General features: G+C 38.9%; 3 protein-coding genes and 1 pseudogene across 3 annotated transcripts in view; 3 read left to right on the top strand and 1 right to left on the bottom strand.

The window, feature by feature from the left end:
- lamb1a (laminin, beta 1a) overlaps positions 1–2,067 on the top strand; it is a 43,798-nt gene extending 41,731 nt beyond the window's left edge. Inside the window, exons 30-33 of the mRNA XM_065292159.1 lie at positions 190–331; positions 1,053–1,229; positions 1,322–1,481; positions 1,621–2,067. Coding sequence (XP_065148231.1) covers positions 190–331; positions 1,053–1,229; positions 1,322–1,481; positions 1,621–1,760 — 619 coding nt within the window. The 3' untranslated portion in view covers positions 1,761–2,067. The remainder of the gene's footprint in view (positions 1–189; positions 332–1,052; positions 1,230–1,321; positions 1,482–1,620) is intronic.
- A 2,240-nt stretch (positions 2,068–4,307) lies between these two features.
- On the top strand, positions 4,308–8,622 carry LOC135781584 (immunoglobulin superfamily containing leucine-rich repeat protein 2-like; annotated as a pseudogene).
- A 710-nt stretch (positions 8,623–9,332) lies between these two features.
- islr2 (immunoglobulin superfamily containing leucine-rich repeat 2) lies at positions 9,333–13,501 on the top strand. The gene is made up of 2 exons (XM_065292161.2): positions 9,333–9,596; positions 10,313–13,501. Exon 2 carries the CDS (start codon positions 10,322–10,324, stop codon positions 12,446–12,448), a length of 2,127 nt encoding a protein of 708 aa, XP_065148233.1. The 5' UTR covers positions 9,333–9,596; positions 10,313–10,321; the 3' UTR covers positions 12,449–13,501.
- Positions 13,502–14,339: 838 nt separating this feature from the next.
- stra6 (signaling receptor and transporter of retinol STRA6) overlaps positions 14,340–23,449 on the bottom strand; it is a 30,033-nt gene continuing 20,923 nt past the window's right edge. The window contains exons 13-18 of the mRNA XM_065292162.2: positions 21,776–21,909; positions 20,158–20,275; positions 19,856–19,957; positions 19,413–19,576; positions 16,215–16,352; positions 14,340–15,205 (exon numbers count right to left, since the gene is read on the bottom strand). Of these exons, the coding sequence (XP_065148234.1) occupies positions 14,955–15,205; positions 16,215–16,352; positions 19,413–19,576; positions 19,856–19,957; positions 20,158–20,275; positions 21,776–21,909 (907 nt within the window). The 3' untranslated portion in view covers positions 14,340–14,954. The remainder of the gene's footprint in view (positions 15,206–16,214; positions 16,353–19,412; positions 19,577–19,855; positions 19,958–20,157; positions 20,276–21,775; positions 21,910–23,449) is intronic.

The raw sequence follows: 23,449 nt of genomic DNA, 5'->3' as shown, positions 1-23,449 counted from the left end.
TGACACCAGTTAAGATCATATAACTCCCTGCTAATGAGGTGATGATCTAAGTAATGTGTTTTTTAATAAAGAAGCCCTTATGAAATGTGCAGCGCTGTGGTCCCTATAACCAAGATTATAAACTATATAGCAGTGCCACCTAGTGGTCAGTTTGCTGAACAACATCCGTTTGCTTTGTGTGTCTCGTAGGAAAGAGGCTTCAGATGTAAAAGCAACAGCTTTCATGGTGAAGGAGGCTTTGGAGCAAGCCGAACAAGCCCAGACGTCTGTAACCGAGGCCTTAAAACAGGCCACCGCTGACATCAGAGGAACACAAGCCTTACTGGTCTCGGTAAGTCTGCACTAGAGATCCTCACGGGTCCACTTAGATCTGAAAACTCAAAGTCCGACCCGGGACCCAGGCGTGTTCGGGTCTAAAAGTTTCACGTGTGCCTTGGATACGGGTCAGGTATAATAAAAGCGCCAACGGGTCTCGGGTAATTTAAAATGATTACCAACGCCTCTTCTGTTTGCCAAGAGCGCTTGCGACATGATGTGGCTGTCAGTAGGTTAATTTTCGTTGAGACACACCTGTCAATCAACTTTACATTTTTAAGGTTACCTTGGTGTCATACCAAGCCCCTAAGGTGACATTGGAGTAAAAAAATCAAAAGTTTAGTTTAATGTGCTCTATCGTGTACACACGCGTTTAGTTTTGCGTGCTTACGTGAAATTTTCACGTGAGCACGCCAAACAAAACTTTATTTAATTTTTGCTCCATGTCCCCTTAGGGGCTCCGTAGTGTCGTCATTAGATAACAAAGATAAATAAATGGAGCAGCGGGCCAAATTGGTTGCGAGGCCACTGGGGTTTCTTTCGGGTTCGGGTAAAAAGTGATTCGGGTCGGGTACATTTCTTTGTACCCGAGAAGACCTCTTGTCTGCACTGTTTTATATGATTGGCTGTATGTACAGAGGAGAGGATGCTAAACTTTATTCGGTGTAAAATGCCAGACCATATGAGTCTTAACAAAAGGTTCTTACTTTTCTTTTTTCGGCTCTTACGGAGAACAGGTGGAATCAGAGACGTCCGATTCAGAGCTCAAGTTAAGTAACGCCACTCGAAGGCTCCTGAAGTTGGAAAGCGATGTCGCTCTGCTGAAAGAAAAAGCTCTCAACACCTCCATCAGTGTCAACAGCACAGAGAACGACGCAGAGAGCATCAACCAGCTGGCCGAGCAGCTCAAAAAGGTGCGTTTGTCACTAGAAATGTCTGTTTTTACATCTTTATATTGCATTTGTGATGATACCCTCCTGTAACTCTGTGTTTGCGGTATGTTTAGGAATTGGATACAGAGCTGAAAGACAAGTACAGTACTGTAGAGGGGCTCATCACAGAGAAAGCAGAAGTGGTGGCAGAGGCAAAGAAAAACGCAGAGAAACTTCAAAAGGAGGCCAAAGATTTACTGCTGCAGGCCAACAACAAACTTAAGCTACTTAAAGGTACGTGTATTAAATAAAAAAGTTATACATTGAGTTTTTGTAATTTTTTTCAGTATTTTTTCCTGTTTGCCTTCCATAATCATGAGGACTTTATTTGCTGCGTCTCGTAATGAGCTGCATATCTATTTTTTTATTTCAGATCTTGAAAAGAGCTATGATGAGAATCAGAAGTTGCTGGAGGATAAAGCCAATGAGCTGGTGGATCTAGAGAAAGCTGTGAGGGATCTACTTCAGGAGATCAGTCACAAAGTTACCGTCTATAGCACCTGTCTGTTTTAACGTGAAAACCCTGTATTAGGTTGTTAAATATTAATGTGTTAAATTTTATTTGGTAAAATGTAACAAAATTTTCAACTCATGAATGGATGTTGCAAACCTCCGAGACCACGAGAGAATGTAATTTGGATTTTATAAATATAACAGACCAAAGAGTGAATGTAGTACGATATGCCCAAATGAACTATGCGACTGCAATTTTAATAACACTGTTTCGAGTTAAAAGTTTTTTAAATAAAAAGTTTTTTTACTTTTATACACAATATGGAAAAAAATTATCATGAAAAACAGTAAATTCATGTTAGCAATACTGAAATGTGAAGTGTCATTATTTCTATTAACTTGTTTTGGGAGACTGAAAAGTCTTTTCATAAGTATAAAAGTATAGAAGAAACTTGTTTTCAGTGAAAGTTTTGTAAAAATAAATATACTTAAATACCAGATAGACCAGTTAAATAAAGTTATACACTAGAAATATACTAATTAAAAGTATAGTTAACTTCAGTAGTACTTTAGTGCATTTGAAAATAAAAGTATACTAAATACCAGTATTTGATTTTAGTGTAGCCTATTAAAAATGATCTTAAAAATGATGTTTATATGAAATTATTATGGGAACGTATTTCTGCATTAAATTGTACCTTATATTGGTGAGGATATAAGATTTTTAGATATTTGTACAACGCCACTAAGAAAAGTGCTAATTAAAAATTGCCCCACATATTCGTCACCACCATAGACATAAACGTAGACGCCTCGTATCGCGCGGCCGCCATCTTGGATAGGTCTCCAATGCGCCCTCTTGCATTCATTTCTAATGAGGAATAATCATAACTCCCCGAATTTTTACACGGTTTGATTTGTTACAAACGGCAGAGATTTAGTTATGATACAGGACGCTGTCACACATTGAAAAATACTGCTTTCATGCTAAAATACTTTTTATTATGCTCTTTAATGAAGGCATATACATATGGTAGGCTATGGCATATTGATAAATGTATACATTCATGAATTTTATATTTTATTAAAAAACAACTTTGATTGTTCATTTTAATTGCATATTTCTTGTAATAAAAACTTTTGCAATTGTTTACTTGTCACTGAATATAAAAATATGCTGTTCTTATGGCATTTACACAGCTGGTGACCAGCAGATGTCCTCAACACGCTGCGTTTCGCGTAACTCTAAACAGTGAAACTATAGTTTGTGTAATCTAATATCTTACCTCTTGGCGTAGTCAATGTGGTAGGGAAAGAGCATCAATTTCACAACTGCCTCAGCGCTGGATACCTGAGGTAATTTGATGTTATGGACCTCAGCAATGAGCTTCTCCGCCGTGTCATCTGCCATTTCAAGTGCGCGTGCACTTGGAAGTTCAAATAGATTTGATTGGTTACTCCGTACTCCTATTGACTCTGGTGCTAGCGTAGAGTTTGGAGACCCATCTAAGGGCGCACTCACATTATCCAAACCAAACCGCGCTCGGGCGCGTTTGACCCCCAAAGCCTGGTTTGTTTGACTAGTGTGATCGCTTCGTTCCGCGCCCGGGCGCGGATTGTTTAATCGCGCCGCGGCCGGGTTGCAGAGGTGGGCCGGAGCGCGGTTCACTTGGGCTCAGGCGCGGAAGGCTGTGGTGTGAGCGCAATCGCGCCTGAGCGCGATTCAAAAGGTGAAGACGTCAGTTGCGCGACCACTCACCTTCATCTGCCTCCGTAAAAACCTTTTGATGCGCGCAGCGGGGTTACGTGAATGTCCGAGCTGCGCACGTGACAGATCAACTAAGCAATATGATGACATGTAAGAGGGCTGTCTGTAATCGCGCACCAAACGACTCCGAATAAAAAAACACAGACTTATCATTACGGTGGGTTCCAGTGTTAAGAGAGCGCTTTACTTCCTGCTTTTTCAAAACAATCGCATCTTAATGACGAAAGCGCGCCCGGACTCGGATCGATAAAAAGTACAGTGTGAGTGCGTCCACCTGGGGGAGTAGGGAGGGGTGACAATTGTGCTGGGACCTTTTGAATCGCGCTCAGGCGCGATTGCGCTCACACCACAGCCTTCCGCGCCTGAGCCCAAGTGAACCGCGCTCCGGCCCACCTCTGCAACCCGGCCGCGGCGCGATTAAACAATCCGCGCCCGGGCGCGGAACGAAGCGATCACACTAGTCAAACAAACCAGGCTTTGGGGGTCAAACGCGCCCGAGCGCGGTTTGGTTTGGATAATGTGAGTGCGCCCTTAGACACTGGTCATTTGTGATCAACTCCCCCTAGTGGTGAACCATCGGATTTTTTTTTTGTATTAGAGAATATAAAAAATACACATACATTCAGGGAAAGAAATAATTGTTAAATAACAGATAATACGAATAACAATTAAAAATATCACAATATTGAATTGTTTTAATTGTGGTAATTGTAACAATAAATATCAAATCTTTTGAAAGTGTTAAAGTTAACAATTACTTGAACCATCGGATTTTTTTTTTTTTTTTCGAAACGTTTCGAAACAGTTATGACGTAAAGAAGCCTCGTTTGCTGAAATCACGTGACTTGGCCAGTGTTAAACACGCTCCGAATCAATTGATTCGAAACAAGATTAATAAAAGTTTCAAGCTTGTGAAGCAGTGCTTCGAAAGCGACCATCACTAACTGCATGCTTCAAGATCACTCAAGCTCCTGTAAGTTTGGGATTTTTCTTAAACTTGTTCATATTTTTGGACACTGCTAGTGTCACAACCATATCAAGTCAACACCGTCTCTTTTGTATAAAAAATATAAGATTATTTCTCCTGAGGTTGCGTATAAATAGCACGAAGTGTAAAACTCGTGCAATACATACGCCAAATTCCACTTTGGCGTGCATATGATACGCAAGTCCTTCCCATTCACTTAAACGGGGCATCTTTTTTTGTCGTTTTATTTATTGGTTTCTCAATTTTTTTCTGTTTTTTAAACCATTTTCGCTTGGGTTTAGGGTTAGATTTTAGATTTGCTTAATGAGTAAGGGATAATGTAGAGGCAGCCGGTAGTTATTGGGAAATAAGCCCCGACAGTGTGATCAGGACCCGACGCGAAGCGGAGGGTCTTGTATCACACTGAAGGGGCTTATTTCCCGATAACTACCGGCTGACTCTACATTATCCCGCTTATTACACGGCTACTTGTCACATAAGAAAAAAAACTGGACATGAATGTGAATTTGAAACATTTTATTGGCATATTTGTTTTAAATTAACATTTTTATCCTTCCGCGAAACTTTGCACAGATGCATAAAATGATCGTAATACCTTATTAAGATCCTCTGCTTCATACTTGTCTGTCTCCATTTTTTTCTCTTTTAGCCAGTCTTTGAGAAGTTTTAATGCCCATTCTGTATTTTTGTGTGTGTTGGCTTCGTAGCTGTCATGCTCTATTTTGTCAAGTTCAGTCTCAGTAAGCTCTCTGTGTCTTGTCGTGGTTGTCCAGTGTTTGTCACAAGATGGCGCCAAACAAACAGTAATCTTTATTGATCTTTATTGGCGCGGAGCGATCTTACTCGTAAAAGTAGTACCGGCTATGCGTTATTATTTTGGAGCGGTTATTATTCGAAAAGAACGAACCTGCAAATGTCTCAACTGACCAATCAGAATCAAGCATTCCAGAGAGCCGTGTAATAAGGTTATTTAATATACAGGTTTCTCAATGTTTTTGTCCATATTTAAGCCATGGTCGCTTGGAGTTGGGGTTAGAGTTGGGGTTTGGGTTAGGGTGTCATTTTTATATAACAAAAAGTTGTTCTAACCCTAAACCCAAGCGAAAATGGTAAAAAATAGCAAAAAAATTGAGAAACCAATAAATAAAACGACAAAAAAAGATGCCCCGTTTAAGTGAATGGGAAGGACTTGCGTATCATATGCACGCCAAAGTGGAATTTGGCGTATGTATTGCACGAGTTTTACACACTTCGTGCTATTTATACGCATTTTTAGGAGACTGGGCTGGAAATAAATGTATAATTTTTTAAGAAGAGGTCTGAAGTAGCTAGCAACAGGGGGGAAACAAGATGGCTAATGGGAACAACTCATGTATTTCATGAGAAGGGGAGGTTTTTGTCAACACCGTCAGACGGTTTTTTATTGCAATATTGAGTATATTGAGAATTGTAAAATTATGCTTTTTCTTGAAACTTTTAGCAATGGGTTCGCTTGTCTGGTTAGCAAATATTTGGTATATAATAAAATGTAAATTGTAATTACTTTAAGAGAATTGCTAAAACAAGTATGTTTCATAATAAAGTGGCGAGCATTTTCAACACTCTGGACAGGGACATGTCCGAGAGTCGATGCGCGTTCACAAAGCTTTGCGCACCCGACTGAAAACACAGTCGGATGTTTTTCTAATTTAATTTCAATAAGTTGAAATCTCACGTTATTGTTTTAAAAAACATTAGACACAAAATACATTTGACATTATAAAATCTCTAGGTATAAAATTCCTGATTCTCCTAACTGGCTGAATGACTTCGTTTTTACACGAATTACATCCAAGTAAATATTTTTTTAAATGTGGCACGATAAAAACCAACTTAAATAACTTATTTTTTTGTATTTCAAAGGGCATTACGTTCATAATAAGCAAGTCTGGCTTTGCGTTATTTGCGTAACTGCTTCTCTTCTGTGCGCATTTGCTCTCTGAATGAGATAACCAAATTAATTTGTATTAACCTGCAACTTCATTCATTGACAGGTGCTGAAAATGGCAACCAAATACCTGATGCTTATTGCCTTGGGGACCGCTGTGATCAGCAGTGTGCACTGTTGCCCTCAGCAGTGTAACTGCGCTGACAAGTATAACTATATTTTTGTAGACTGTGCCTACAAAGATCTTCTGGAAATACCTTTGGGTTTCCCATCAAAAGTTGGCACCATGAGTTTTACGGCTAACAAGATTAAAGTGCTAAAATCGAAAGACTTCATAAATTTGACCCAGGTAACCTCTATGTGGATTGCACACAATGAAATAGTCACCGTGGAGAGGGGCACGCTGGCCTCAATGATTCAGCTGAAGAATTTGGATATGAGCTACAACAAAATCGTCCATTTTCCATGGGACGACTTGAGCAATCTCACTACTCTACAGTTGATCAAGATGAACAACAATGAAATGACCAGTATACCCAAGAACGCTTTCTCCAACCTAAAAGATCTGCGTTCGATCCACATTAACAATAACAAGTTCACCACCATTGTGCAAGGAACGTTTGACGCTCTGACATCCTTGTCTCACCTCCAAATCTTCCACAACCCCTTCACCTGCTCCTGCAAACTTGAGTGGCTAAGAGATTGGATCGTCAAATCCTCAATCTCCATCCGTCATAAAGACAACATTGTTTGTGAGGCTCCTGCCCACCTCAAAGGCACCAGTGTTACTAGCATGCCCACATTGGATTGCAAAGCCCCCTCGGTGTCCATCGCATATCAACCAAACATCGACAACACAGAACTGTACGAAGGATATATGGTCATCTTGAACTGCGAAACAAAAGGAAACCCTAAACCTGATGTCGCCTGGGAGATATACTCTGGAAACCAACTGATTACATTCCCTCTGCCTCACATAGTTGAAAAAATGGAGGTTCCTATCAACGGGCCGCCCACAAACACACGACTCCTTGTGTTTCAAAACGGCACCCTAATCATTCCCCGCATGAGCAAAAAGGAAGATGGAAATTACACCTGCTCGGCCGCCAATGACATGGGCAAAGCCACGCGCTCCGTTAGGCTGGCCGTGGCCGGCACAAAAAAACATGCCATCAATTCTATGCTGGACACGAAAGCGTCCGGTAATGTGCCTGGGGACAAACTCGATTCCAAGAGATCCAGAAACAACGTGATCAGCATGGGGTCAAAATCCGAGGAGCGGACAAAGAGCTTTCCGACAGGAACTTCCACCATAACTGTAGATAAAGATCAAGCGAAAGAAGGGACAGACATTTTCCAAGGCAAATGCGGAACGAACGTCGAAACGCAGTACATCTCCAACCACGCTTTTAACCTCAGCTTAGACGAGCTTAAACAGTACACGTTCGACTTTGGGGTCATTGCGCTTGAGGTTTCAGAGACTGAAGCCAAAGTTCAATTGAACCCTTTCCAGATGGCCAATGCTAAATCAAGCATTCACCTCAGTCAACAACAAGACCTGCAAACTGTGAATAAGGAGCCTTTTAGTCTCTCCAAAAAATACCCATTGGACTTCTTGTACCTTTGCGTCAGTACAGTAATGGACATTCAATGGTAGAATGGTCCAAGATAGAGGAGGGCGTCAATGCCTATCGCTTCCAGGGCCTAAAACCGGGCACGAATTACACTCTATGCCTCACCTACGGAGGCCAGGACTGTCAAGTCCAAGTGGTCTTCACGACCAGGAAGAAAATCCCATCTTTGCTGATCAAATTTTTTTGTTGGCTTTGGCAACCGTACCCCTGCTAGGTGCCACCTGCTGTCACTTGCTGTACAAGTATCAAGGCAAGACCTACAAGCTGATAATGAAGACTCAGAATCTGGATCAGATGGAAAAGCAAATAGCGAACGTTATGCTGCTGAATGATCTCAGCGTGGATGACAACTCCCTGATCTCTACTTCAGTCCAGTTTGCAGACCTTTTTCGTCGTGATTGCATGTAAATCCCTAATTTTAAAGAGCCGAACCGTAACTTCTTGTTGCGAATTGGGAATGTTACTAGGTCTTCTTTTTTTTTATGAGGTTAGCGATTGCAGATGTTCTGTGTCGTTATGTGGTTGTTAGGCTGACGTATTTACTTTAACTTCTTTTCTGTGTATAAATATCTTCTTACGAATAAACACTTTGACTTTTGAATGAACAGTTCTGTCTGTGTCACTCTTTGGTCCCTGCTATCTCTGCTCCATAGCTCAACTTCATCAGATCTTGTGTCTTCTTCAACAATTTTTAACATGGTCAAATGCATCAGACAGATTTAAATCTGCCAATTAACACCCGTGTGAATTCAGAATACAGAAAACTTGTCTTGTTATGACACTTTTATTTCTGCGTCATGTATGTAAATGGTCACTAGATGGCAGCATATTAAAAACAATAGGAGTCACCACAAATAAATTACCATTATATATTATTATTTATTTATATAAATATTGCAATGTTACAGACACGTATAAACAAGAGTCCGAGTCAGGTAAATTAATTTGTATTTAGCTTTGACAGAAATTAGAAATGTTTTGATGCAAAAACAATTCAGCTATTCTCTTTCATTTTCACCTAGTGTTTAATTCTATAATTCTCATTTAAAAGCAAAATTAACAAATGTTTTATAATTTTTCTGTTTTTTATCATTTTAATAATATTTTCTAAACTTTTTAGTAGTTCGTACAAAAAACATTGTACAGTGTTTATCTTTATTAACATCATCACGAAAATACAAACAAGGGGTCATGTGATATAAATTATCCACTGTATCTAAATTATGAATAACCTTCATCTGGACGCAGCATCTCTGTGGCTTTAATGCGGAAATGAAGGGAGAGGCTGCGCGTTCACAATCCCGCCCCTTGTACTATGGAAGCGGGAGCGCGCATTGCATTCCGCTCCAACTCAAACGCGAGGAGAAAACAGCTTCTGGACTGCTCAGCATCACACGGACACTAAAATGTATCATTTGCCTTCTTTTAACAAAAACAGCTGCGGCTTTCAACGGGATATTAAAGGTTACATCATGTTTTTGGATACTTTGACATCCGAGCATTAAATATTTTTACTGAATTCATCAAGTGTCGTGTTGAGTAAAATCCGTGCAAGTGTCAGGAATATAATCACTTACAGGTAAGACAATATCATGCAGTTTAAAGTCCTGTTAAGTTTTTTTTTTTGGTGTGTGAGAGAATTTGCAAAATAATCGGTAGCCTGTATTTCAAAATAAAGGAATTGTAAAATTATGCTCTTACTTGAAACTTTTAGCCAATGGGTTCGCTTGGGTGGTTAGTATTTATTTGTCATATAATAAGATTTTAATTGCGATTGGTTTAAGAGAATTGTTACAATAAGGATGTTTCATAATAAAGTGGCGAGCATTTTCAGCACTCTGGACAGGGACATGTCCGGGAGTCGATGCGCGTTCACAAAGCTTTGCGCGCAAGGCTGATAACACAGTTGGGCGCTCGAAGTCAAGATGCCGATGTGTTTTTCTGATCAATTTCATTAAGTTGAAATCTCAAGTTATTGTTTTAAAGAACATAAGACATAAAATACATTTGACATTATAAAATCTGTAGGTATAAAATTAACATAAAAACGCAAAACTTACATATCTTAACTAGTTGAATTTTTTTAAGTTTTAACACGAATCACGTCCAAGTGTAATTTCTAAATGTGTCATGATAAAAGCAACTCAAATAACATTTTAGGCATTACGATCATAATGAGCTGTCTGACTTTGCGTTATTTGCGTAACTGCTTCTCTTCTGTGCGCATTTGCTCTCTGAATGAGAGCTATATCCAAAACAATATTTGTACTAATCTGCACCTTAATTCATTGACAGGTGCTGAAAATGGCAACCAAATACCTGATGCTTATTGCCTTGGGGACCGCTGTGATCAGCAGTGTGCACTGTTGCCCTCAGCAGTGTACCTGCACTGATAAAATTAGCCATCATTTTGTAGACTGTGCCTACAAAGACCTTCTGGAAATACCTGTGGGTTTGCCATCCAACGTTAGCACCCTGAGTCTTACGGCTAACAAGATTAAAGTGCTGAAATCAAAAGACTTCATAAATATGACCCAGGTGACCTCTTTTTGGATGGCACACAATGAAATAGTCACCGTGGAGAGGGGCACGCTGGCCTCAATGATTCAGCTGAAGAATTTGGATATGAGCTACAACAAAATCGTCCATTTTCCATGGGACGACTTGAGCAATCTCACTGCTCTGCAGTTGTTCAAGATGAACAACAATGAAATGACCAGTATACCCAAGAATGCTTTCTCCAACCTAAAAGATCTGCGTTCGATCCGCATTAACAATAACAAGTTTACCACCATTGTGCAAGGAACGTTTGACGCTCTGACATCCTTGTCTCACCTCCAAATCTTCCACAACCCCTTCACCTGCTCCTGCAAACTTGAGTGGCTAAGAGATTGGATCGTCAAATCCTCAATCTCCATCCCTGATAAAGACAACATTGTTTGTGAGGCTCCTGCCCACCTCAAAGGCACCAGTGTTACTGGCATGCCCACGTTGGATTGCAAAGCCCCCTCGGTGTCCATCGCATATCAACCAAACATCGACAACACAGAACTGTACGAAGGTTATATGGTCATCTTGAACTGCGAAACTAAAGGAAACCCTAAACCTGATGTCGCCTGGGAGATATACTCCGGAAACCAACTGATTACATTCCCTCTGCCTCACATAGTTGAAAAAATGGAGGTTCCTATCAACGGGCCGCCCACAAACACACGACTCCTCGTGTTTCAAAACGGCACCCTGATCATTCCCCGCATGAGCAAAAAGGAAGATGGAAATTACACCTGCTCGGCCGCCAATGACATGGGCAAAGCCACGAGCTCCGTTAGGCTGGCCGTGGCCGGCACAAAAAAACATGCCATCAATTCTATGCTGGACACGAAAGTGTCCGGTAATGTGCCTGGGGACAAACTCGATTCCAAGAGCTCCAGAAACAACGTGATCAGCATGGGGTCAAAATCCGAGGAGCGGACAAAGAGCTTTCCGACAGGAACTTCCACCATAACTGTAGATAAAGATCAAGCGAAAGAAGGGACAGACATGTTCCAAGGCAAATGCGGAACGAACGTCGACACGCAGTACATCTCCAACCACGCTTTTAACCTCAGCTTAGACGAGCTTAAACAGTACACGTTCGACTTTGGGGTCATTGCGCTTGAGGTTTCAGAGACTGAAGCCAAAGTTCAACTGAACCCTTTCCAGATGGCCAATGCTAAATCAAGCATTCACCTCAGTCAACAACAAGACCTGCAAACTGTGAATAAGGAGCCTTTTAGTCTCTTCCAAACGTCCTCCAAAAAATACCCACTGGACTTCTTGTACCTTTGCGTCAGTACAGGTAATGGACACTCAATGGTAGAATGGTCCAAGATAGAGGAGGGCGTCAATGCCTATCGCTTCCAGGGCCTAAAACCAGGCACGAATTACACTCTATGCCTCACATACGGAGGCCAGGACTGCCAAGTCCAAGTGGTCTTCACGACCAGGAAGAAAATCCCATCTTTGCTGATCATAGTGGTTGTTAGCATTTTTTTGCTGGCTTTGGCAACCGTACCCCTACTGGGTGCCACCTGCTGTCACTTGCTGTACAAGTATCAAGGCAAGACCTACAAGCTGATAATGAAGACGCAGAATCCGGATCAGATGGAAAAGCAAATAACGACGGATTTTGATCCGAGGGCGTCTTTTGTGGGCTCTGAGAAAAACTTTAACCCGAGTGAGCTGGGTGAGGGAGAGGGTGATCTTGAGGAAGGAGACGTAGAAGGTGAGGACGTCGAGGGAAGTGTGGTGACCGAGTCCATTCCTGAATCCCAATCCAAAACACAGGAAGATTTTGAAATGGGATCCGAGTACAGCGACAAGTTACCTCTTGGAGCTGAAGCAGTGAACATATCTGCAGAAATTAATGGCAATTACAAACAACCCCGTTGAGTAACACATTACTGAATATCGATTATCATGTCACGTAAAATAGACGCGCGCTGAGAGGGCGCGTGCCGCACTTTTACCTCACAAAGTTAGCGGTAAGTGTATAATGAGTGTTCATGCTTACAAATATTGCGGTTTTGAGGTCGATACGTTAGACATACAAACCTCACTACAGTTCATTTACTGTAAGTCTTCTCATAATCGCATACACGTACATAGTAGCAGCTGTTTAAATCATCGAGATTATCTTCATTTGGTGCTTTACAAGCATTCAAAGGATAATTCATCCAAAAATGAAAAATCTGTTATCATTTTCTCAACCTCATGTTGTTTTAAACCTGTATGAATTAATTTTTTTCTGATAAACACAAAGGAGATATTTTGATAGCCTAAATGATGATAAGCACACAGCTGATTGTAACCATTGACTTACATAGTAAGAAAAACAAAAAAATAAATTCATACAGATTTTTTCAACATATGAGGATGATTATGACAACATTTTTAAAATTTAAAGTGTATAGTGGATATTTGGGAATTCAATGTGTCAGTAACCACTTACTGAGGGAAATGCGACACTTCTCACAGCATGCGCGTGTCCGGACTCTGGAAAATAAACCGGGTCCCCTTCGAAAACAAGTATGTGTAATGTGAGATCCCAAAATGTGTGATTTTTTTTAAACAGGTGCTTTTAATATCACGCCTTTACCTAAAAATGACTGAACATTCGTGTCCCTCATTTGAGACAATGTAGGCTACTTGTTTGTGGCATGTCACACAAAAGTATTTTCAAGTGTGTTTTATTAGGGTACTTCTATTATAGACTGTAGATATTCAGTGTCGATTTGTGATGTAAGCCAAGTAATCTGAAAACGATGTTCGCCTTTTTTATATTATAATATAAATGGTCCGTTTTTAGCTACCATACAAGTCAATGTGTCCAGTAAATTGACGCATAGTGATTCTTGTTTTGTGTCTAACCGTCCGATGTTGTAAAAAATTGACAAGATTTTGATATGATTTTATGTACGTGACCTTAATAAAATATTGAACAAACGAATGTATTTGGATATTGTTTGCAAACACAGTAAAGTGTTTTAATTTAAACATTTTAAGACAGCATTTGTACGTTTATTGTAAAAAAAGATTAATAAAATAAGAAAAATTAAAATGAAATGAATTTGATATGAATGCGCACTGGGCGTTGGCAAGAAAACCCCTTCAAAAGGAGTACAGGTAAGCACTTTTACCCCTTTATACAGTATGTAAATGCATTTTATTTGACATTAGTTAACAAAATATCTAACTTGCATAATTAATTCGATTAATATTTGTGTTTGTGAAACGAAATCTCATTTATGTGTTTATCAAACGGGTGGTTTAACTCTTAAACTGCATATAAATGCAATTAAATGCTTAATTCTTTAAATTGTTTAAACCAGCTAAGGGTTTATTTTGCGCATTTTAAAATAAATGCTCGTTTTCATTTCCGTTAAGACTATTTTTAAGCAATGAATACATTTATTTGTTTTGGATAATTGTTAAGGAGAACAAAGGAACGACATGAAAGCCACTGCGGCAGTTGTCCACTTTTACGCATTTAGATATCAGCACTATTTTTGACTTTGCGCTTGATTTATAATATCAAACATATGTAACCCTGCTTGTGAAAACCCAGCTGAAGTTAATTTTAATAATTTACTTCATTTTTGTCAGGATTTTACAGACAGGCTCACATGTTTATAATATAAGTACAAACACAAAATACACATTTTATCAAATGCATGTAAAATATTCGTGTTTTTCGTAATAAACAATAAAACATGTATATTTAAACTTTCATAAGGTGACGCAGAAGCATCATCTCAACACAGTGTGTTAAACTTGCGTTTAATATGTATTTCATATTTATTTAAATCACATTTATATGCCATAGATAGAAGAACAAGACATCGCAAACAAAATATATCAAAATTAAGTGTAACAATGAGACAGATCGTATGCATTTTTTTTTTTTTAGAGATGAACAACTATTACAGTAGTTATTATCTTTATGACAACACACAGAGATCAACCCATAATGGACATTATTGGATTGACCTGTTAAGTTTTCTATAAGAACATCTGATAATCACACCAAGAAGTGCAAAATTGAAGATGCAATTGAATACGAATAATTTGCATATCTGTACATTTATAAATAGTCACGCATACTAACCTCACATTGAGTGGCTAGATGGGACTTCAGTGCCTAACTAAATTTCCTGATGTGCTAAACCTGGAAAAGACAATCTCGCTCAAACATGCCACAAAAGACACAACACACACATCCATCCGAACACATACATGTACGTGCAAGAGATCTGTTTACTACAAATGCACAAAGTTCTTCCTGAGCCACCGAGCTATAAGTGCACTTAGCTAAACCTTGTGCTTCTCTGCTATACCAATGCCAATAATACTATAATTAATATCGTGCCAGCAGTGAGGCTGGCATGGGGATCGGTCCTCAGTTAGTGGCAGCGTTTTCTGCATCTTCAGTAGGCTTCTTGATGCTGCCATCTTTTTTGCTGCCCTCCTTGGAGGTTCGGTTAAGGGCTCCGTTGATGAAGCTCTCAGAGCTCTGGCGCTGGAAGTGTTTCCTGGAGCCCACCAAAGATGGGTTGTTGACCAGCGTGTAGATGAGCTGCCAGTGCGCTCTTGCCCGCTTGGTGTTGGACACTTTATTTTGTTTCTTCTCTTGCTGGACCAGTTGGATTCCTAAAAATCATTTGATTATAAAAAGTAAACATACAATTGTGCATGCAGTATTGCGTAAATCACAACACTTCCTATGCATTTGGTGGATGCTTTCATCCAAAGCAATGTATTTAATAAGATACAAATCTATGACCTTGGCATTGTTAGCACCAAAAATCTTGTTTTTAAATGCAAAAAGTATCTGTAGGTGTTTGCTGGCCCATTTGCAACTAATATACACCATCTGCTGCTTGCATCATCTCACAGTCTATCAAAGAGCTGCCCTAGTATCCACCTTACAGCTTTGACTTGAAAGGACAGACAAATATGAAGCTTTAATTTGATCGTCTTTCAGCTTTATGAAAGGCAGATGAGATATGCATTACGGATTGATCAGTTTGCCCGGCACGGACTGTGAATGTATAAAGGTGTTCACACTATGAACCCAGGCGTGTACGGTGCGACAACAGGAGTTATTGCACATCAGGGTCCAATTTATCTTGACAAATTTAATCATTGCGGGTACACTCACCCGCTGCGTGCCAAGCAACATGATGAGTCAATCATCCTAAAAACAAGGCCAACTAGATGTCTGCGCATGAGCCACCCAAGAGCAATCAAACACAGATAAATATAAATCTTAAAGCAACAGTTCGGCCAAAAATGATTTACTCACCCAAGTCCATCCTTTTGTTTTTATATGAACACATTCATATATTTTTAAAAAACTTTGAATCTTTATAACATATGAATATAGGGTCCAGCTCCTTTATGTCCAAAGAATGTGCAACCATCTGAATGTGTGTTCATATAAAAAAGGATGGACATTAAATTATAGGACAATTTTCATTTTTGGTCGAACTATCCATTTAAAGCTTCAGTATGTGATTACATTTCATTTTACTTTTAAAGTATTGGTCCTCCTTTTAAACCATCTTCAAAATCTGAGCTTGGAAGATGTTGCTGACAAAAAACCTACATTGAATCAGGTTGTTGTCACAAATTAAACTGAAGTAATAAAAGCACAGACCTTCTTCAGCATCTCGGATCCTTTGTAAGGAGAGGTTGTCCTGGCCTGTGGTTTGCAGAAGGAGACCGCAGAAGGCCTTCATCACCGGATGAGACTGACTGACCTCAATCTTCAGGTAATGAGCGTAGCAGCGATACCCTGAGGAGCGCACCACAGGGGTGTGAGATGAACAAAGAGACAATCTACATCCAAATAAGAATCACAGACTGTCTGACCGTTACCACATTATTCATTTTATGTGTCGTAGAAATGTATGTTCCTTCAAAAATATAGATGCTTATTTCACATTTGAAACTAGATTTTTTTGATGTTTATTTACTATATTTACTATCTATCTATCTATCTATCTATCTATCTATCTATCTATCTATCTATCTATCTATCTAGCTCAGATTTAGCGGCATTTTTAAATAATGTATGTATGTACTGTGTGTAATTATTATGTATATTTAAACCCATAAATATATATGCATTTATATTTTTATATATATATATATATATATATATATATATATATATATATATATATATATATATATATATATATATATATATATATATATATAAATATATACACACACACACACACACACACACACACACGTAAATGTTTCTTAAATGCATAAATTAATGTATGTGTATTTATATATACATAATAATTACACAGCACACACTCATAAAAATACAGCTTTATTCTACTATTTGTTTGTATAACAATGTTTTTACCAGCGTCCCACGGCTTACGCCGCATTCACACGGGGCATCAGCGTTAATGCTTCCCATTCACTTTTAATGGGTGATGTCATGCGTTGCCGAACTGAATTGTGGATCCATCGGCGCCCCGTCAGTGCCGTTGCTCGCGGCAGAAGTTTAACATTTCTCAACTTTTCAAGCGGCAACGCATGCGTCAGCCAATCAGATCGCCTTATGCAAATAACCTAGGCAGAGCCAGCCAATTACGTTTATGGAAGAACGGAGCATGTGTAGCGGCCACTGTGATTGGCTGTTGGCCACGCTTCAGACAAGCCTTCCATTAAGCGTTAATGCTTACGCCCCGTGTGAATGTACCGTAAATGCTCTAATAATGTAAACCGAGACAAAAAAAAAAGGATATGTTTGCATGACAGCAATGTAGTAAAAAATGCATCTTTGAAAAATGTCACGTATACAAGACAAAGATCCAGTCTCACATGGATTTACGAACATGATATATCCGCTGTAATACACGTGCCAGGCCAGTAGTGGGCGATGTTACTTTGTAAAAAAGGAAAACATTCCTACACTAGTGTTGTGACAATTAATCGGGCAAATGCGCGTTTTCTCAATGAATGAATTTGAATGAATTACAGTGAAATGCAGCCACAGCCAAAAGCCAGGGGGCGCTCTCGCTTAGAAACACCATTTGTGCCACAGAAGAAGTAGCATTACTAACACTATTCCAGGAAATATCTAGAGTCATATTTATATCGCTGTTCCTCAGATTGTTTCAGGTATTTTCATGATAATAGAGAATATTTTAAATGATTGTGTTTTACGAGTGTTGCTTTTTTAAATGCACATTATAAACGAGTCAAACTTGTAATGATTTTAGATTGATAAGGACTTCCTACTGATCACGGAGCCGTAGTACATGCACAAGCTGTGCATGAAACACTGAATCGGAGCCTTACGATTCAGAATCAATTTTAGACAGGTCTTTTTTTCAAATGGGAACGCGATGCATCGATGCACATCCCTATCCTACACACATGCATACTTTTACAGAGCGATAAACAATCGAGACAGCGAAAGGTTTATTACTTGACGTGTCCCTGGACAAAAAAATTTGTTGGAGAAGCGCAAAAAAATTTTTTCTTGCAAAAAACGATTAAAAAAAAACAAACAATTCTTAGTATTTTGTCTTGTTTTCAGTAAAAATATCTAAAAATTCTTACTTAAAAATTCCACCCAAGAAAATAAGTCTAGTTTTTAGAACAAAAATATCAAATTTAAGTGATTTTAAGTGAAATCTTTTTTAAGTTTAAGAAAAATGTTTAAGAAGCATCTTAATTTAAGAATTTTTTGATATTTTTACTGAAAACAAGACAAAAATACTAAGGACATTTTTTCTTGAAAATATTTTTTTTGCAGTGTGGCCTTAAATTGGGTGTGTTCGCTTAGTCTACGAGTCCGTAGGGTGTCCCATCTGTCATTTTACGCTCCGAAGTGTGCTCATCAGCGCCCCCTTTGCACCCTTGATGCGGTCTTCGGCTTTGCACACTTTACCAACCTAAAAGTCCTTGCGAAAGAGCAGTTAGACCAATCAGACGACGGAAGAGAGGAGTTCAGACTGATAGGCAACTTCTCTTCCTATTCCTGGCGTGATGCTCAAGTCTGTCCCAAAATACGACTCCGGTATGCCCTCTTGGACTCGCGTCAAGGGTCCCTAAGGTCTGCACTACATGATCAAAGTGTGGACTCTGAGGAGGACCACAAGTCCGCAGTGTGCCATTTGGGCCAGGGCCAAGAAAGCATATTGAGAAGCACCCCTGTTGATTCTGTACAAAGTACCTCACCCGGAGAATTCCGATTGACGATTGGCTCATTTTACTGGGAGGCGGGACTAGAACGGCCATTCTGACCATTGTGATCTCCCAAATTCATATCAATACCAGTGACGCATCTTGTTAATCTTTGGTTAAAGTCACGCATGACTATAGACTGAATTAATATGCGCATGACATGTAGTTTTTATGTAGTTTATACTAAGAGAACAAAGCGTCATTTAAAAATTTTTTTTAAACGCGTCATCAAAATTTTGCTTTTTTAGGACCTCAAAACGCCATTGGAATGTAAACGAACAGCCAAACTGCATACAAACTTTCCCGTTTATGCATTAAAACATCTGAATACAATTCTGGTGTACTGTCGGTCTTGTAATAACATGGATAATGAATCGGTATGAATCAATTGTCATATAAATTTTTCAAATTTACATATTTTCTAACATCACTTTCAAAATGAGAAAACGTAACTAAAACGTGGGGCACTATGCAATAGAAAAGCGCCATTACAGTATCTCCTTGGTTCCTCTTCCAAGGGCCCAGATTAAATTTTGCATTTACATTTTAATATATACTGAACTTCACAAAACAGTGGGAATGTGATTTTGGACCAGTATTGTGTTTTGACCATATAGCATTTATTTGTCACTCATACCTGGATCAAACACCTCAACATTGCGGTTTAGCAGGCTGATATCCAAGCGCCCTAAGTGGACTATGTTGAAAAGGGCAGTGATGACCATTCTCCAGATACCCATGACCACGCCAACCATGACATTAACCAGGAAAAACATATAGCTGAGCAGAAACAGACTTCCTCTGTGGAGACAAACCAAAACACACGCATTCATTGATAATCTTATTTATAAGAAACATACCATTGTTGATGAAATAATGCATTTAGAGGTTTAATTTATTTTTTACTGGCTGTGTTTAAGTAAGAAATCTAATCGCTGCATGTAATGGGTTAGTAACACTGCCTATTATGATTTCAAAAGGCTACATGAAAGAGTATGAATTTGACCACTATGCCACACCACCCCAAAATGCCAAAATTTTTTATAACTACTTGGCTACAGTGTGTATAATTCCCCACACCTGTTGTTTAGATCTCGCGTTCCTGCGTCCTTCCTGATGAACAGAAACCTGGAGGTCACATGCTGGATCAAAGCAGCCAGGATGAGCGTCAACCAAAAGGGCCTTCAGCGAGGAGAAAATGTAAATGAGAACCCATTTGAAGAGGCACTTATCTAATTGTTTTGCGTCATGGATTTTTATGAGCGATGACCGATAAAAAATATTAATTGAGATCTGTGGCTTATGGGGTCGTGACCCTGAAGTCACATGTGGTGAGGTCACCATCATCATCATATAAAGTGAGAAGAGTATTGGAAACTCACCACATGTTGCCAATAATGCGAAACAGCATGAGGTTTGTTCCGTACAGGATGGGAATGATGACCAAAAAAACAGCGAACAGAAGGCAGATGAAGAACACCAGAGTCTGGATGGCCATGCCTGGATGAGCCAGACAGACAGACAGACAGACCGCAGATGCAATGAGACATGCGGGAACAATATGCAGATGAAATGGCACATGCTTGCAAATAAAGGAAATTGGTTCAAAACTCATTTATAACAACATGAAATCAAAATGTAATAACTTTATAAGCTCAGATGCAAAAGCCGCTAAACGCCACCTCTGTCAAAAATAAGATAATGATATTAACCGATGTTCATCAAATACTTTTGTTCCAAATTCGCTTAATCAGGTCATTCAGAAACAGTTTTTTTTTGCATAATCCATTAAACGCTATGTTGCTTTTTTAGCAAAGTCCTTTAAGTGCAGATAAAATGGTCCCTTGACCTCAACACAACCCAAATGTCACATGGATCACAGCGCCCCCTAATGTGTTTTTCAGTTTCTTCATTTTTACATTCTGACTTTCACACTTGCAATGTTTTTAGTTGCATCTTTATGCATCTCTACTACGTTTCACCCAAACAAGTGGATTTTTTTAAGAAGAGGTTTTTGCCAAAAAGGGTGTATGCACTTAGAGGGTTTTGCCGTGAAAGACAGTCAAATTTGTTAAATACCACTGAAATGCATAAAGTGACATTTGTGAAAATAAGGCATTTCGATTACTGACTAATAACTTTCTTTCTTTGCTATTAAAGTTAAATGATTGAACCTGAACATAAGCCTGATAAAAAAATGCTAATTTACAAGAAAACATGTCAGACGCACTTACCTTGGGTTCACACCAGCCACGTTTGATGCTTCAAATTCGCGTGTACCGCGTCTAGTTTGGCGCTTGAACATTTTGACTTTACTCGCTTCATTCGCGTGTGAAAGCTGCACGTGAAATTCTAGTCATTGAGACATTCATGCGGAAATTCGTGTCATGGGAGGGGCTACTGCGACTCCGCTTGCTTCCTGTAATCACGTCACGACTAGAGCAAGCTCCTGATTGGTTAACGTGGCGTGTTTTTCCGCGAAAGTTTAAAGTTTTCTACTCGCGCGTTTGCCGCAGCAACGCTCAATTTGCGGCAATCACAGCGCGCTTAATGCCTCATTCGCACCACGAGACAGACGCGCCTCAACGCGTCTTCACATTGACTTAACATTGAAATCACTCAAGCTTCACGCCTCTACCGTGGCTGTTGTAAACGCAGCATTAGAGGGGTTTGCATCTGAACACTTCATATATGTATATAATATTAACTACAGTAATACATTTCTACATTTTTATGTTACAATTGCATTTGATGTCACTTTTTAAGATGCTTAACTCCTAACTAAAGTAAAATACGTACAATATACTCTCTCAGAAATAAAAATTCAAAAGTTGTCACTAGAATTGTACCCTTTAAAAAAGTCCAAATACCATTTCAGGTACAGATATGTATACATTTGGTACCAATATTTACTTTCCGGTACTAGCATGCACTCTTTAGTTACAAGTGTGTATTTTTTTAAAAGGTACCTGTGGGCTTTTTGAACTATTGGGGTCTTACCTAGACAGAGAAAAGCAGCTTGAAAGCTGGTAAAGCTCATCCAGCAGACCAGGGCGGGCCGAGACGGCCTTATACTCCTCTGGCAGTTATAAACATTAAAGATGTCTCCTCTGTACAGCCCCTTTAGATTAGACCTACAGTAAGAGAACAAACATGCACCAGCCATTAAGTTAATAGAGACATATTATCTGCAGAAATGCATGTAATGGAGGTGTCTCTTTATTATTAAGAGCGAATTGAGCTGAAATTGCATGTCACAATGTCAACTGCTTATAATGACATTAAAAGACTCAATTTGAAAAGTCATTATTTTGAATCTGGTGTTCCTGAACGTAATTACCTCATCCCTCATTAGCCGAAGACATTTTATTGTTGCTTCACCTCCGGCTACCTCTTATTTTTAATAGCGGCCGTCATTTACGATTGAGGGAAATTTTTTATAATGCATTTACATGTATGTAAGACAAGTGACGGACAATAAAATGCTGAAAATTTGTCAGCGAGTATATTTGTGACCCTGACAAAGCCAGTCAAAAGTAGCACGGGTATATTTGTATCAATAGCCACCAATACATTGTATGGGTCAAATCATTAGGATATTAAGTTAAGATCATGTTCCATAAAGATATTATGTAAATTTCCTACCATAATTATATAAAAAATGAATTTATCATTATTAATATAAGACTTTATTCGGACCACTTTGAAGGCAATATTTTGCACCCGCTATTTTTTTTATTTTATATTGGGCAAATATTGTCCTATGCAAAACAAACCATACATCAATGAAAAGCTTATTTATACAGCTTTTAGATGACTGTATAAATCTACAATTATAAAAATTTGACCCATAATGACTGGTTTTGTGGACCAGTGTTACATTTGGGAAAGCAATCTACATCACAGCAGTGACTCAACTGTATATTGACAGAGTATATTCAACTGTAGTGCTCATGTGGACTATGTGGATTTGAGTCTGACTTGCAACATTTCTTGATCTTATTTTCCATCTTTTACAAAAAATCTTATTATTTATCAGAAACAAATATTAGACAAATGACAAGTAAAAACTAAAATATTAAAACCTGAAAAGGTAAAATAATATTCAATGGGGTCTGTACATTGACAATTAATTATTATTAAAGGAGTAGTCCATTTTTCTTAAAAAAAATCCAGATAATTTACTCACCACTATGTCATCCAAAAAGTTGATGTCTTTGTTTGTTAAGTCGAGAAGAAATTTTGTTTTTAAGGAAAACATTCCAGGATTTTTCTCATTTTAATGGACTTTAATGGACCCCAACACTTAACAGTTTTAATGCAGTTTAAAATTGCTGTTTCAAAGGACTCCAAATGAGGCATAAGGGTCTTATCTAAGCGAAACAAGTGTCATTTTTTGCAAGAAAAATATGCACTTTTAAACCACAACATCCCGTCGTGTGACGCGCCCGCACGACCTCATGTAATACGTCATCACGTCAAGAGGTCACGGATGACGTATGCGAAACTACGCCCCAGTGTTTATAAGTGTGGAGAAAGAGGAGCGTTCAGATGTTGTTGTATGTGGAATGATTCTAATTAATGTCTTTGTGTCAGTTTATTATTTAAAATGGTCCGCAAATGTGCGTTTCATATATGTAACACGTGACCTTTCGACGTCATTACACAATTATG

This window comes from Paramisgurnus dabryanus, chromosome 23 (genome assembly GCF_030506205.2).
Source record: "Paramisgurnus dabryanus chromosome 23, PD_genome_1.1, whole genome shotgun sequence".
Classification (NCBI taxonomy): Eukaryota; Metazoa; Chordata; class Actinopteri; order Cypriniformes; family Cobitidae; genus Paramisgurnus; species Paramisgurnus dabryanus.
This window is presented reverse-complemented; position numbering and strand designations above follow the sequence as displayed.